We start from the raw sequence: 16,497 nt of genomic DNA, 5'->3' as shown, positions 1-16,497 counted from the left end.
GCGGGGTGGAAGAGAGAGTGGAGGATTGAGGTTGGAGATGGCGAGATAGCCACAGAGGCCACGCAGGGCTGAGGTAGGAGATGGCGAGATAGCCACAGAGGCCACGCAGGGCTGAAGTTGGGAGGTGGCGAGATCGCCACACACGGAGGAACGGGGAGCAGCGGTGGAGCTGCTGTGAGAGCAGCCGGAGGGCTGCACCAAGAGCCTGCAGCGGAGCTGCGGGAGCGCGGAAGGCTACGGGAGCGAAGGCAGCTGCGGAGCTGCCAGGCAGAGAGTCTCAGGAGGAGTGCCGTGTGGGAAGGAGAACGCGAACCCAAATAAAGGACACGGAGACAGAACCAGGGTCGAGTCCTTTATTACACTTGTGCAGCACAACCTGAACAGAGTCCTGCCCTCCCCTCCAGGCACGCCAAATGGTCGCCAACGGAGTTTCGGAGCATCTCCGTGGTCGGTTTCCATTGCTTTTCCAAACGTTTCCTACGTCTCGACTGTTGCCTTTGCAACAGTTTTAGCCGCTGCAGCTTTGACGTGCATCGGGCTGGTTATCCAATAGCATTGCCCTGTACACTGCCTTTTTCGTATGGACAGCTTGCCATACGTCCGTTGTCCACAAAAGGGTCCTAGGGTTGCCACCCACACAGGCTCCGACTGACTTCAGGCCGCAGCTACTCGCCACTCTAAGACACACAGAGGTCTTCACCTGAGTCCATTCAGTCTCGATGTTCTCGTCCTTGTCCAGGCATCGGATACATTCGTCCTGTCCTGACTCGTTGAAAGCTGTTACTTTGGGCTCTGCCACTCAGCCACTATTTTCACTGCTGGTCCAAGACATCCGTCTTTGGTCTTTGTGTAGGGGAATAGCACGAGTTGCTGGCGCAAAAGGGTAACTGTGGTGTATGGCAGTACTTGCGCCAGTTGGCGACAATATAGACGGGAGGAGAATATCTGGGGGAAAGGTCACAGAGGAGGCCATTGGGAAGCCTCGGGAACCCGCTAGTAGATTCCAGAGAGGGGGCGTCGCCGGGGCGGAGCGAGGCCATGCTGAGAGTATAAGAGGGCCCCAGTGGGGGACCTCGTGGCTGTTGATTCTAAGTGGGATCCCCGTCGTGCTGCTCAAGTCTATCGTCGTCGTCATCACCAATCTTCTCATAGTCGCCGCTGCCGTCGTCGCTTTATATTGCGCTGTTATACAGTTGTTGGCTGTATTGGTCAACGCCATCGGTGTTAGATGGCTAGTGTTTGTATAGGCTAGGGTGTGTGTAGCCTAAGCGACTGCAGGATGTGTGAAGGGAGATTGTGAGTATAATAAAAGAAGTGTCTCCAATAATTACCCCCGAGTTTGTACACCCAGAGATATGTTCACAGATGTTTAATCGTCTCGTCTCACGTCTCCCATACCGTAAAACCTTTGTCTCAATGGGCTCTGATCCCGATTTAATTCGCGCTCGTCCCCGAACTCTTGTCTGACCAGACAAGACCCCTGCAGAGATGAAAGTCTCTTTCGCAACGGAGACCTGGGGTAGAAGCAAAGGATGCACAATGCAAGATATTTCACTGTTCAAAACTGATCGACAAAATCTTAAAACAACAAAGGCAAGAACACAATGTTTAGTTTACATTTATAAGAGCAGTATTTGTGTGTGTAATATATCCAACGCATGTAATGGGCAAGAGTAAATGTGATATTTAATCGATAGCTATTTTCAAATTTACTCTGGCTGCCGCTCCACCATTCGCGCTTGGGAATACTCTTCAGCTGATTGGTTCTCAGAGCCAGACGAGTGATCTGGGTGAGATTGTCAAACACCCCAGCGGGGAGAAAGGTCAGCTCGAGCATCGTGATCTGATTGTCGTTCAACCACAGGCTCTGCCTGTTGGGGATGCCCACAGGCACAGACGCAAGGCTTCTCCGCTCAGTTCACAGCTGTCCCCCAACACGAACACTGCGAGTGGCGGGCGACGCTTTAGAGGCGGCTCACAACGGCCTCCCCTTACACGCGAGTGGCGTCGCGTGTGGTCCAACATTTACACGAGTTGCCTCTTCCCAAAGCTCTCCCTGAAAAAAGTTATTCGCCAAACATGTTACATTGCTTAGTTTATCATGGGACCTCCCTTGCCAACATCAACATATAACAATAAAGGTTACCCTTTCTGGCAATTAAACAGTTGTTAACATGATTAAAACACCAAACAGAAACTTTTTGCAAGGAATAATTTCTGTATTAAACACATATACTCGTGGCGAACATTCACAATATAAAAAACTCATTTTAATTAACCTATTCTTATACATTGCTTCGTGGTTAGGTGTATGCACAGTTGTGTGAATTATAAAATAGTTGTTATTGCATTGTAGTGAGTTTCATTTTGTGAATGATTTAGATAACTAATTAACGTTTTTGTTTCCCAGGTCGCCAATGTAAAGAGTGAACTGTTTTTCAAAAGTCTCTCGTCTGGTTAAATACAGATATGGATCTCTGGATATGTACATATATAGATTCATTATCACAAGCGTTGCTATTAATCCACTGCTGGACACGATAGCTGATTCATTGACACGATAGTCAATAGCATTCTGGAAATATTTGAGATGTAATTAAAATGTAGTATTTACTGACTCATTGCTAAGAAGCATTAGTATTGTTATTTAATGAGTCGCATTAATGGAAATCGATTAACCGTTGGATTTTATTATATAAAATAGTCATAATCAACGTTTTTGGGTTTAGATCGCATTATTTATAAATGTGTCGTAATCCTCCACCACCCGACATTTATAAATAACGCGATCTAAACCCAAAAACGTTGATTATGAATAATATTGGTCGCGAAAGCCTACAAATAAAATAGTATTAATTGAACGGGTATATAGATTTAACATCCATGTTTGCACATAAGCAAGCGTGGATGTTTTATTCATCTTGAGAAGCTCGTGTTTTTGTGTTGTTTACGATTTTGCATTCGCATTGTTCGTCTTTCTACGCTTAGATATTTGTCACTGTTTATATTTGGTGAATTATCACCACCGGCGAGACACTCGCGCGCATGGCTACAGCTCCACCGCCAGTCGCGCTCCTGGGAACGCTCTTCAGCTGATTGTCGTTCAGAGCCAACCACTGCAGATTCACCAGGCGGTCAAACACCCCCTCGGGTAGGGCCTGCAGCCGATTGCCACCAAGATCCATATACGTGAGCTGCGTTAGACTGTCAAACACCCCTGGCTCGAGTTTCGTGATCTGGTTGTTGTACAAAAGCAGCTCTCGCGTGGTGGTGGGGATTCCCGCAGGCACAGACGCCAGACTCCTCCCTGCACAGTACACTTGTGTCCCTGAGCACGAACACTGCGAGGGACAAGCGACCGTTTAGAGGCAGCGACGACTGCATTTCTTTGTTACCTTCATAAACGCCCTTCAGAGAGCACTCAGTGCACGCTTGTTTTACGTAAAAAAATAAAATTAGCATTTTACTGAAATTCAGTAAAAATTCCAACGTCATTTGATCCCTATGTTGCCATCATTGCGTACCGGGCTGAGACCGTCATCTGGCTGCACCTGAGATTCCGAGTGAATCACGTGCGGCTCTTAAGCGTGGTACTTGAAATTAACATTGAAATTAACATTAATTTCAAGTTCCACGCTTAAGAGCCGCACGTAATTTACTTGAAATTAATTTCAAGTCGCGGTGGTTTCGCTGTCAAAAGTGCGTGGATAGGAGCTCATCTCCTGTGTAAAGCAGTGGGCAACTCCTTTAAATTCCACATTCATTTGGCGGAGGTGTTTAGATCCACCAAACACCCAGTATTGATTTTCCCAAAAAATGTTCGAATTGTGTTTGGATCGACGTGTGAGTAATATTTAAAACAATAATACCGATCACGCATTCACTTGGCTGTTCAACAGTCTGACCCAGCTGACTAATTTGGATATTGGTGGCAACCAGCTGACGGCCCTTCCCGAGATGGTGTTTGACCGCCTGGGGAATCTAAAGTGGTTGAGTCTGCACGTCAACCACCTGAAGAGCGTTCCCAAGGGCGCAACTGGTGGTGGCTACACACGTGACAGTCCCACAAAGACCGTGATGCATCGATTGTACATTTAATACATTACTCGATGTTCTCAGCGCTCACTCTTTATGAGTTCATGAGTCACTGCTAACACGCTGAATGTATTATTTAAACGGCAGTTGTTTCAGTAGCGGTCGAGGTGTTCCCAACACCTATAAAGAGATCACAAGGAATAAAATAATGTTGCGGACGAGAAGAGTTTGGAGTGCTTTTGTGAATCTGAACTTCATAATGAAACTTAACATTCCAATGTGACTGTTACCAATCGTTGTTAATCAGCGTGACCCACCTGCTATGGCGGATGGTTCAGAAACACAGTGATTGTAACGCAAAATTGAGGGAAATAACTGACAAGTGCGCATGGAAGAACTCGGTGTTCCAAGCTTCGAAATACATTGATAGACAGAGAAAGGAACACATGGGTAAGAGAAAAACGCTCATAAATTACAACAAACGTTTCATTAAAATAAGTTTATTTGTCCAGAATACGGCGCAAGAAGGTATAATTGAATCATTAACAATGGCCAATGCACATTGGCCATTGTCAATGCAAATTGGCCATGGTAGATAACAATAGCGGAGTGGTAGCCAAAGGAAAGAATGCGCCCGGAAGGACGTCCACTGTGGAGATGGAGTAATGACAGCAGCTCGTGTGCAGGTGTGAGCTGGATTAATACATCGCATGGTCGTGAATACATCTTGCAGTAGATGGATCATCGATCTTCATTGTTACATTTCTACGTATTGATAAAGATAAATTAACTTAACTAAACAAGAGAGTCTTGAAATACACATCATTATTTCAAAGGTAGGCATGCGGAATGCTTGGATAAATTAAGGAGCAAAAACTAATTACAATATTTGACATGTATAAGGCAAACCCAATTCAAAACGAATCTGAATGGATCAATGTCAAAAAGAACGTGTGATGTTTATTAGCTGACAGGCAACACTGAAATATGTTGTGAAGAACTTTTTTAGAGAAAGCTTCAGGAAGAGGCAACTCGTGTAAATGTTGGACCACACGCGATGCCACTGGCGTGTAAGGGGAGGCCGCCGTGAGCCGCCTCTGTAACGTCGCCCGTCCCTCGCAGTGTTCGTGCTCAGGGACAGAAGTGAACTGCGATAGCAGAAGCCTCGTGTCTGTGCCGGCAGGAATCCCCACCACCACGCGAGCTCTATGGTTGGGCGGTAATCAGATCACGAAGCTCGAGCCCGGGGTGTTTGACCGTCTGACGGCACTGGTGGAGACACGACACCATGAGGCTCCTGATAAATCCCCTGCAATCGTAAATTATTAGGAATTATGATATACATACTGTGCTCTTAAAAAACTATCATAATTAAACTCAATTTAACAACATTGTTTAAAAATGCGTTCAGGTGAACATGGTTGCCTTTTTTAAAGAAGATATTTGTTATATTGAATGGAGGTCGTTTTAACTGTAACATGTCTATGAAAGCGAATGTAGGTCGTATGAGCGAACATTTATTTGCGACAGTAATCGAGGTGATTTTAACAGGTCTCTAATAAGGGGCATTAAAGCGGTTGCAGGTGGTATTTAATAACAATGTTATCTATGGAATTAATAGGATGAATCTAACACTTCTCTATGAACATGAATCGAGGTCGCTTCAACTCCTAGATCTCTCTGCAAGTGAATGAAGTTCGATTTAACTAACATGTCTCGATGGAAGTAACTGTTGTACCTTTACTCTTCGATTGCATTTTAAGTGAATCGACATTGTTTAAGAAAATAAAATTCCGTGGTATCGAATGTAGGTTTTGTCGACTCCAATGTCTCTATGAGAGAGAACGGAAGTGGCTCTGCTTAAACACTTCATGTGAATAGATGTCGCTCTCACGAACACATTTCCATGATAGTGGTGAGAATTTCTTGTGAGCAATTAGCATGGAGCTCACCACTCAACTGATATCTCCAGAAGTGAATAATGACCACTTTTAACTAAAAGATTTCGAACATCATCATAAGCCATTACAACCCGCTAGGGTGTTTGATAGTCTGCCCCAGTTGACTCTTCTGGCTCTGAATGACAACCAGCTGCAGGCCCTTCCCGAGGGATTGTTTGACCGCCTGGGGAAGCTGCAGCATTTAGATCTATCAAAGAACCAGCTGAAGAGCATTCCTCAGGGCGCCACTGGTGGTTGCCCACAAAATCAACGCGTCGACTCTACACGCAATTGCATCACTCACATTCTCAGCCCACCCTCTGCACGAGTTTATAAGTCACCGCTAACACGCTGAGTCTGTTATTTCAACGACAGTTGATTCAGTAGTGATCTAGGTGTTACCAACACCTATAAGGATACTAAAACAATGCACATGAACAGCACGTTTCAAAATTTAATTTTGAAATGTAACATTCCAATGTGCATGCAGAAGAGCGTTTTTGACTGGAGTGAATCACCTGGTTTGGCTGGCTGGCTGGTAAGAGGACGGACGGATGGACACCTCAAATCCGACAGGAAGACACTGTGCAGAATAGAGGGACAGGTAATAATTTTACAGAGGACCACAGGATAATCTTGTCACTTGTAACGTACCCCTCTTTGACATTCCACTGTGAGACGAAGACCCTCCGCAAACCATTTAGGTAATGGGAGGTTGTTTAACCATTCTTCACCATGCGGGTCAGTGGGTGTTAGTGAAAACTGGGGTAGAAAGAACAACTTCTATTAACTTTAATCGATATGTGTATTTTAAAGCGAGTTGTATTCACATTCATAAACATCTGTTAAAGGGACCTTCATTCACAGACAGAGAACTGGTAGATTTACCCGACTCCCAGCCACCTTTAGAGAGACCAGTTAGCTTAAGATATCTATCTCCATTCATCACATACACGTGAGGTAACTTAAATAAACTACTTTTACTTTCATACATATGTACCTTTATAGAACAAGACGAATAATAGTTTCATATTAATTCATTCACTTTAACGCCATTCGCTTTATGTATTATAGAGATGCATAAATTGACACGACTATATTCCCCTTCCGTAAAGTGACGTTCATTCGGTTTCATATTTTGGATGCTTTAGTTAAAAGGACCTGCATTTAATTACAACATTCCTCGAGTATACAATTGATGTATTGTGATTATTGTTCATTTATCCATGCTGCTGTTGATGGATTTACACTACAGTAAATGTATTATGATTGCCGTTAGACTCTCACGCACGTGGCTACAACTGTACCGTCAGTTGCGCCTCTGGGGCCGCTCTTCAGACAGTTGTCACTCAGAGCCAAATGAGTGAGCTGAATCAGTTTGTCAAACAGCGAAGTGGGGAAAGACGCCAGTTGGTTCTGATCCAGATACAGGCGCTGCAGATTAACCAGATTAATTGCCATTTAAATCCACAAGTCAGATGAGTCACACTGAGAATAAACACAGAGGGTACTCTTAGCTTATGATGATGCTTGGGATTTCTTTGTCAAAGTGACCTGTGATGCCGCCGCCACGAAGCCGTTCGGCAGGCGCCCCATCCCCGACCTCGACACCACCAAGCGACGGAGCCAACCCCTCGTCCCCCTCACCTCACCTCACATGAACACACCCGCACGCATTCCCCCCCCCCCCCCCCCCATAGAGCTGGATGGGGAGCTCACCTGATCGACCGGTTTTTATCCGAGAAACCCTTATCGGGATTAACTCTCACGGTTTCCGGCGATCAGGGAATTGGACGACCTCCCCCGACGCTACTTTGCACCGCGGCGCTGCGACCGGCCTTAAGATGGTATGGCCGCGGCGAAGGGCATTTGGCCACCACGGTTGAAACGCATCCCCCACACACACCACCCACGTGTCGACGAGGCAAGCAGGGGAGGGACGGGACAGCATGAGTAGCGGAACTGCAGGGGCTCTTGTGCATAGTCATGGATGGTTAGGATAATTACGCTTGAGCGCGCAGGCACCATTGTTAGGGAGGGTTAAGGATTAAGCTGAAAGTATGAATAGATCGGGAGAAGGGAGGCACGCGGGGAGCCCGTACACAGATTCCCACGGCGAGCCTTTGTGATGGACGCCGCCGCATAATCTGCAATGATAAAGGCATGCGTGAGAAAGGGATTAATTAGAATTTACGCCGCGCAACGCCGCACATTGATTAGCATATCACAGGCGCCCGGAACCGCGGTGCACGTGCTAGAGGGCGCGAGCCCATTGTTAAGGAAAAGCTGAGGGCCGCCATCCCGCTCGGAGCCGCATCCCTTTGATGTAGGGAGGATAAAAAGGGGGGCAAAGGAGAGATCGGGCTCTCTTACTCCAGCACCTGGCGACAGGACGCTCTCCAGTCCAGCGACCTGAACGTCCGTGAGACGCATCGAGGTACGCTGCGAGTATGGGATCAACGAACCGCCGTGGGCACCTAACAGTGAGTAAGAAGGTGAAGTAGGATCATAGCCGATAAATAGAGAATAGATTCAGGGCTGGTAGAATAGGCCAGCCTCGTCGACTCATACTGATTTAGCAACAATTCGCAGGTAGCAAATAATAAATCATTAATTGCGAAGCGTGGCCTCATGTGATCTCGTGAGCGGTGTGAACGCGTGTAGTGCTGCGGCTCGCCTCGTGGGAGCGCTGCACAGAGCGGCGTCGAGCAGTGTGCTGCGTGTGGAGCGGCGTGTGTGTGCGTGCGTTTCACTTGGTTATTCGACGGGGAGGCGAGTGCCGCACAGGGCTATAGACGGGCACACGCTCGCAGCGTGTGAGAGCTGTACGTAGCGGTGTAAAGAGGGGGAGTATGGCGTCTGATTGATGATGCTGTGCGCACGTATGCTTGCAGCGTGGGAGCGCCGCGTGAAGCCGTATGGGTAGGAGCGTCGCGTCCGAAGGCCGGCGAAACCCTAGCGGGTATTAGGGAGGTGGGGTAACGTAAACGGAATAGGGGATGCAGGCGGGGGGGACCCCGGGGGCCAACGGCCCCCACAGACCTCCATTCATAACTATGACATCAGTGACCTCGAATGGTTTGCGTTAAATTTCAATCAATCAATAAATATTGGTCGACTTTTACGAACTGAATCGGGTCGCGGGAGCAGTGATTCCACCAAGGCCTTCGATCCTGTCCTGGTCCTTTGCCAGCGATATAAACTGTGGCTCCCGGATTGCAAGTCTCTCCTTGGCCAGGCGCACCACCTGGTATTTCCAGCGCAATCACAGGCGGCTTTTGGGTCTTTTGACTGGAGGATGTCCTTTGAACGTTTCCCAGGGGAGTCTTTCTTTTGACATCCTTAGAAGACGACCCATCCACCGTAGCTGCCTTTGCTTCATACATTGCGTCTCTTGCGGATAGCCGTGCTTCTCACCAGATCCTCGAGAGAGACCTGCTACCCTGCACAGGAAACCCATTTATGTTGCTTGCACCCTTGAGCATGTTCTTTCTGTCAGTATCCAGGTTTCGTGGCTATAGGTCCGGATCGGGACGAATATTGTCCGATAGACTGAGAGGTTTTCCTGAAGCCTCAGCTTCTGTGTTAGGACCACAGACCAGTTCCTCATCTGCATCATTGTGACCGTCGCTCCTATCCAGTCTTTGATCTCATTTTCCCTTTTTCCATCCCTCGAGAAACACACCCCGAGGTACCGGGAGTCGTCGATCTCCTCCACTACATCGTCATTGAGGAAGAGGGCTCTGCTACTCTGATTCGGCCACAGCCATGGTCTTGGTTTTGGAGGTGCTAATGCCCATTTCGACCACCTCACATTCCGCAACGCTGCTCAGCGAATTCTGAAGGTCGGGGTGTGTTGGGGCTCAGAGGATGATGTAATCTGCATACAGCATGGCTGACACCTCCCTTCCACCAACGCTGATGCCTGTCGCCACCGTGCACCGTCTCATCAGTCTTTCCATGAACAGGATAATCAATGACAGCGATAGCACACAGCCTTTTCGAAGTCTGATCCAGATTGTAAAAGGGTCTGTCTGGCATGCCAGACCCAGCTCTCACTTTGCTCTTACAGCGAACTGATCGCGCGTAGAAACAAGTCAGTAACGCTATATTCATGTATTACTTACCACATCAACTCACTCGTAAGCCTTCTCAGATTTAAATCGCACACGTCCCTGAACTCGTATGACCAGACGGGACCGCCGCTGAGATGAAAGTCTCTTTTGCAACAGAGACCTGGGGTACAAGTGTAATGAGTGGCTCTGACACGCTAAGAACTTTATGTTGTTTATTAATAAATCTTCGGTACAGCTTGGTTGTCTCTCTCACTCTCTCTACGGATGTTACGCCGCCCAGGTGGCTTTGCTGCCCCGTGCCACGTAGCGCTCACCCACTCGCGAACACGCCGCTGGCTGACGGCGTGCTAGGGAGCAGCTGAAGGTTGAGCCGCCACGTGGCCGATGGAGATGGCCGGGCAACAACGACGGGGAGCTCCTCTTGATCTTCAATACCGACTTCACACCTTGCTCCGGCTTATATGTGCTCCCCGGCGACTAAGCCCCGCCTCTGGCCACGCCCCTCCTGGAACCTTCGGGAACGCTCCAGAGGCTTCCCTGGTGGATCCGCCTCCTCACCTTTGCTCCAGATATAAACCCTACCATAGATAGACCATAACTGCATAACAGGTAATGTCCCACATTATACAGGAGATGGCGCTCTCATTACACAAGCAAAGGATGCACAATGCAAGATATTTCACTGTTCAAAACTGAAAAGTGAAATAAAAAACAAAGGCAAGAACACAAGTTTTAATTTTAATTTATAAGGGCAGTCTTTGTGTGTGTAATATATCCAACGCATGTAATGGGCAAGAGTAAATGTGATATTTAATCGATAGCTATTTTCAAATTTACTCTGGCTGCAGCTCCACCACCATTCACGCTTGGGAACACTCTTCAGCTGATTGGTTCTCAGAGCCAGGCGAGTGAGCTGGGTGAGATTGTCAAACACCCCAGCGGGGAGAGATGTCAGCTGGTTGCTTTCTAACCACAGCTTCTTCAGATTCACCAGGCGGTCAAACACCCCGGGCTCGAGCTTCGTGATCTGATTGTCGTTCAACCACAGGCTCTGCCTCTTGGGGTTGCCCACAGGAACAGACGCGAGGCCTCTCCCCTCACAGTCCACAACTGTCGACTAATACGAACATTGCGAGGGGCAGGCGACGGTTTTAGTGGCGGCTCAGAACGGCCTCCCCTTACACGCGAGCGGCGTCGCGTGTGGTCCAACATTTATACGACTTGCCTCTTCCTGAAGCTATCTGTCAAAATGTTTCATGAAAATGTTTTAGAGTGCTTGGTGTTCATGTGCATCTATCTTATTATTATACTGTATATATACAAATAAAGTCCGTCTTTATGTCTGTTCCGAACACAAATCCACACCGTCGCCACCAAACTTGGCAGGCTTACCTTTAAACCCCCGCGGAAAACCTTTGCTACATGGCGTGTCAACATTTAATATAGGGTGGCCCGGGGCCCTCCAAACAGCACCCCACACACTCTCAGTGACGTCACCATCTAAGTTGTCTTGTGGTTGTTGTTGGTTGTTTGACTTGCATCCCACTGGGATTTTTGCACACAGCGTTGGGGTACGGTGATTTTTTTTCTGCAATATTTTGCTGTCTTTTCTTGGATTTTCTGTTTTCACTTAGTCACATATTCACTTTAAGATGTTTTTTGTTCATATTTTTGTTTTTTGTTTGTTGCGACTGCACCCGATTCAAGAGCCGAATGGCTCACAGGGCTATACCTAATAAATGAACTTGAACTTGAACCATCCCTCGGACACATTGACCTGGCCCCGCACCTCTAACAGTAACATAATGACCCCCTCCTCATCAAGTTCATCTTCCAATTGCGGTTGATTGCATCACCCAAAACCCCGTTGGTGATTCCAATTCACGGCCAAACTCAATGAGCACGCCCGTCATCTTTATGTGGCGAGATAAACAGCACGACATCATTCACGCTTTAAAACAAATCTTAGCTACTGTAAATTATTCACTTTTATAGAAGTTACATGTAAAAAAATTTTACTTTTAAATTACTTTCAGCGCTGATATGCTGATTGAAATGCATACGTGGTGTGTGTGATTGCACGACTGAGTGGATGCGTTATTGTGAGCGTCGGTTATCTGCATAAGTGTGAGAGTTTGTGAGTTCGTGAATAAGTATGCTAAAACATGTGCGGTATTATTATATACACTGCTGAAATGTTACTGCTGATATTCATAATGCTTATGTTACCGCTAAGGATACTACTACTGTTGATTAACAAACTATTAATGATGATACTGGTGACTCTAATACTAACACTGCGAATGATGCTACGATGCGAGTTGCAAATTATGATAATGCAATTCCTGAAGATATTGCTGCTGATAATGATTGCTGATGATGATTGGTTATAATGCTATTGGAGTGTAATGGCACCGGCTGATAGACAGCAGCGGCAACTGTGGTGGACAGACAGTACACACGCCGGTGAGCGTGAGCACGGGTGTGTAGGCAGAGCAGAGAAACTAGAGCAAAGGTCACGGAGGACCCCATCTGGAGGCCCCTCGAACCTTCTAGTGGGTTCTAGAAGGGACTCGTGGTCAGGGCGGAACCAGGCCACGCTGGTAGGATAAAAGTAGCCGAGAGCGAGAGCTCGGGGCTGCCGGTTCTGGGAGTGGACTCGTCTCGTTGTTGCTGTCGTCTCGTCAACATCGTCGCTGAATTCTTCGCTAGATATTGTGCTGCTAGAAGTTGTTGGCTCTCTCGGTCGACGCCGTCAGTGTTTGACGGTTAGGCTAAGCAACTGTGGAGAGTGTGTGTACGAGACAGTGAAAGTTGATATATAAAAGAAGGTGCCTCCTACAAACCTTGTCCCCAAATCACTGACACTATATTATAGCTGATGATGCTATTGTTGTTAATAATGCTGCAAATACTTATGTTGATTGACGATGATCCTGATGATGATACTCACGCTGCTGATGCTAATGCTGCAAATTCTACTACTGACGTTGCTGATGCTGCAAATTTCTTAAAACAACAAAATCTTAACAGTTGCTGTAACGCCATCGACCCCCTCCTTCGGAATACAGATTGAGCCACTCTACATTGGCCAAAGCTATCCGCGTAAACTGTTCAATTGTATTTGTGGAGTATTGGTACTTGGTAGTGTTGTGTTTTGGTTTCTATATTTCCATTTTGTGCATGGTTAAGATTATGAATTAACATGTTTTTGTGTCCAAGGCTTCCACTGAAAAGAGTGAATTTCGAAAGTCTCTCGCCTGATTGAATGTAAATATGGTGTCTCTATCTTGATTTGTAGATAAAAATTCATCATCACCAGCGTTGATATCAATCCACTGCTGTACACTATTGCTGATTTATTGAGACAGTCGCTGCATTGTGTAGTATATCTGTGAAGCATCATTGCTGACACCCATTATCTAAGCAGAACACTTGTTATTATTTATTGACTGGTCTTAGACATTCTATTTTTGAGACTATTCTATCTTGAACGTGTTAATCGTTTGTACAAACATCCATGATTGCACATACTGGGTTATTTTTGTTGAGAAGTATGTGTTTGTTGTTGTTGTTTACGATTTAGCATTTCTATTCGTATTTCTACGCTGAGATATTTTCCAATGTTTATATTGGGTGCATTATTAAAATCAGCTCGACTCTTGAGCGTGCTTACAGCTCCACCATCAGTCGCGCCCCGGGAACGCTCTTCAGATGATTGCTGGTCAGACGCGACCACTGCAGATTCACAAGGCGGTCAAACACTCCCTCAGGAAGGATCTGCAGCTGATTGCCAATAGGATCCTAAACAGTCAGCTGAGTCAGACTGTGAATCACTGCAGGGGGTACTCATGGCTTGTGATGACACTAGATATCTCTTCGTCAAAGTGGCTTATGTTCATTACCATGACATGAGTTACCTCGAGTGGCTTGCGTTCAATTTCATACAGATAAATTAGAGCACAAAGCAACCGCCAATCACTTGTATGGCGGTTGGTTCGTGAACTAGATATTTATTAACAGGACAGTTAAACCCGACTTCAATCGCTTTCATAGAGATATCTTTAGTTAAAACAAATCCATTCGATTTCATATGCATGAACTAAATATCACTTAAATTACTTTCATAGAGATCTGTTATTAAGGACAACTCCATTCAATGGCATATGAATATTAAATTAAGCGAATTCCCGTTCACGTTCTTAAATATGTTTTACATAAACCTAGGTTCATTAACATTAATTAAGATCTGTTAGTTGAATTGACCTTAATTCACAATTATAGAGATATCGTAGCTATATCGACCTCCATTCACTCTGAATATAAATTGATATTATAAAGGGACCACTAATGTTTGTCATTATGCAAGTGTGTGTGAAATAATACGAATTTTTTCAATATCGCAGTGGTAATAGCAGGAGTCTCATAGTCTCATGTCTACCCCAGTTCCGTAAGATTGTCAAACACCCCTAGCTCGAGCTTCGTGATCTGATTACTGCCCAACCACAGCTCTCGCGTGGTGGTGGGGATTCCAGCAGGCACAGAGGCGAGTCTTTTCCCTCCACAGTTCACAGTTGCCCCTGAGCACGAACACTGCGAGGGAAGGGCGACGGTTTAGAGGCGGCTCACAACGGCCTCCCTTTGCACGCGAGCGGCGTAGCGTGTGGTCCAACATTTACACGAGTTGCCTCTTCCTGAAGCTTTCCCTGAAAAAGATTCTTCACGAAACATTTTGGAGTGCTTAGTGCATGTTGAAATTATTTGTTCATCTTGATTGTTTCAGAGTTCCATTGTTATAACTATTTGGTTCTATATTTTTGTTATTGTAAATTAGTTGGATCGTCAATTTAATAATATATTTATCATGTCTCCCTTAAAAAGAGCGATGTATATTTTAATAGGCTCTCGCTGAGTTATATGTATACATGTATGTTCAACACGTATATTTGCATCATCGGCCTTGATAAATCCACTGCTGGGTGGAGGTATCTGCAAGCCGTAGTGATGACCATGTGATGTTATAATCCACACCGCAACTGCACACGAGCTGCTGTCATTACTCTATCTCAACGGTGGACGCCCTTCCGGGTGCGTTCCCTCCCTTGGCTGCCACTCCACTAGAGTTATTGACCACGGTCAATGTGCATTGGCCATCGTGAATGGGCATGAGTAAACAGCACCTTTAGTCTACGGATGCTTGCAAATTCACTCTGGCTGCAGCTCCACCACCAGTCGTGCTAGGGAACGCTCATAAACTGGCTGGTGCTTAGAGGCAGGTGAGTGAGCTGGGTGAGTTTGTCAAAAACCCCGCTGGGTTGTATTCATAGTCATAGAGATCTGTTAAAGGCACCTCCATTCAGTCATAGAGATATCGTATATTACCCGACTCCCAGCCAATCTCAACAAGACCTGTAAGGATCAGCTACCTCCAATCGTTCACATGTGTAGTGAGTCCAACTGAGTCGCAGACGTTGTCTTGGGAGCAACACGTTTTTATTAAACTCTTAGCACAACATACTCCAGGCAATTAACACAAAACACTCTCGGGTGGTGACCACCCAACTAACCACGCTACGTCGGAACTAGACACGGTTCCACTATCCCAGTCCAGACCACAGGGCCCCCCTTATACCGTGCCGGGGTGGGGCTGGCTCCGCCTCTCGCCCCACCCACCTTCTCAATCTCTCTCGCCCTTGCCCGAAGGATCTCGAGAGTTCTTCCTGGACCATGTAACCACCCATTAGCTCCCTCCACCGGTGTCCCCCCTCCAGTATCATATTGTAGTGACATAGAACGGTCACTACTCTGTTGGCCCGTACGAGGGCTGGGGGCCCCAAGGGGGTGCCTGGGGGGTCACGTGCTGGAGGGATCCGGACCTTCCCAGAGGTGGGGGAAGTGAGGCATGTCCTGGGAAGGGAGGCGTGGCCTGGAGAGAGCCAGCCACGCCTGGGCGGAGCCGGCCACGCCAAAGCAGATATAAGCGTGGTGTGAACGGAGAGCAAGGCTGTTGTACTGTACTCCGAAGAGTAAAGACACCATCGGTCGTCAAGTCCCGAGTCGTCGTCCTGGGCCAGGCAGGCCGTTGCCTGCCTGGTCCAGTCTGTGTCGCGTTCCAGAGTGTTAGTGAGTTGAGGAAGGTGGTCACCACCTCATGTACAGCATTATATTATTTACCGTTTAATAAATAGTGTTGCCTCCAAGCTGTGTGTGTGTGCACCTAATTCGAACCCACTACATTTGGCGTCAGAAGTTGTGGAAAAATAAATATTGCTAGGTGTTATCCTAGGGAAGTAAAATGGGCACACGAAAAACAAATACAAAACTCATCTGGACGTCTTCGTACGACGGGGATGGTGTGACGACCGTCCTTCGGACAGCCCCGGGGATGGCAGCCCCGGTGACAGAGAGAGAGAGAGATGGCGCTGCACGCGGAGCGGCGGGACTTG

At 46.8% G+C, this 16,497-nt stretch overlaps 1 protein-coding gene across 1 annotated transcript in view; it reads right to left on the bottom strand.

Annotated features, from left to right (window-relative positions):
* LOC133341670 (leucine-rich repeat-containing protein 15-like) overlaps nt 1-16,497 on the bottom strand; it is a 30,233-nt gene that overhangs the window by 793 nt on the left and 12,943 nt on the right. Inside the window, exons 2-5 of the mRNA XM_061550264.1 lie at nt 14,493-14,656; nt 10,916-11,106; nt 3,054-3,217; nt 1,731-1,867 (exon numbers count right to left, since the gene is read on the bottom strand). Of these exons, the coding sequence (XP_061406248.1) occupies nt 1,731-1,867; nt 3,054-3,217; nt 10,916-11,106; nt 14,493-14,656 (656 nt within the window). The remainder of the gene's footprint in view (nt 1-1,730; nt 1,868-3,053; nt 3,218-10,915; nt 11,107-14,492; nt 14,657-16,497) is intronic.

The sequence above is a fragment of the Lethenteron reissneri genome, chromosome 2 (genome assembly GCF_015708825.2).
Source record: "Lethenteron reissneri isolate LAM-NWPU_2019-01 chromosome 2, ASM1570882v1, whole genome shotgun sequence".
Classification (NCBI taxonomy): domain Eukaryota; kingdom Metazoa; phylum Chordata; class Hyperoartia; order Petromyzontiformes; family Petromyzontidae; genus Lethenteron; species Lethenteron reissneri.
This window is presented reverse-complemented; position numbering and strand designations above follow the sequence as displayed.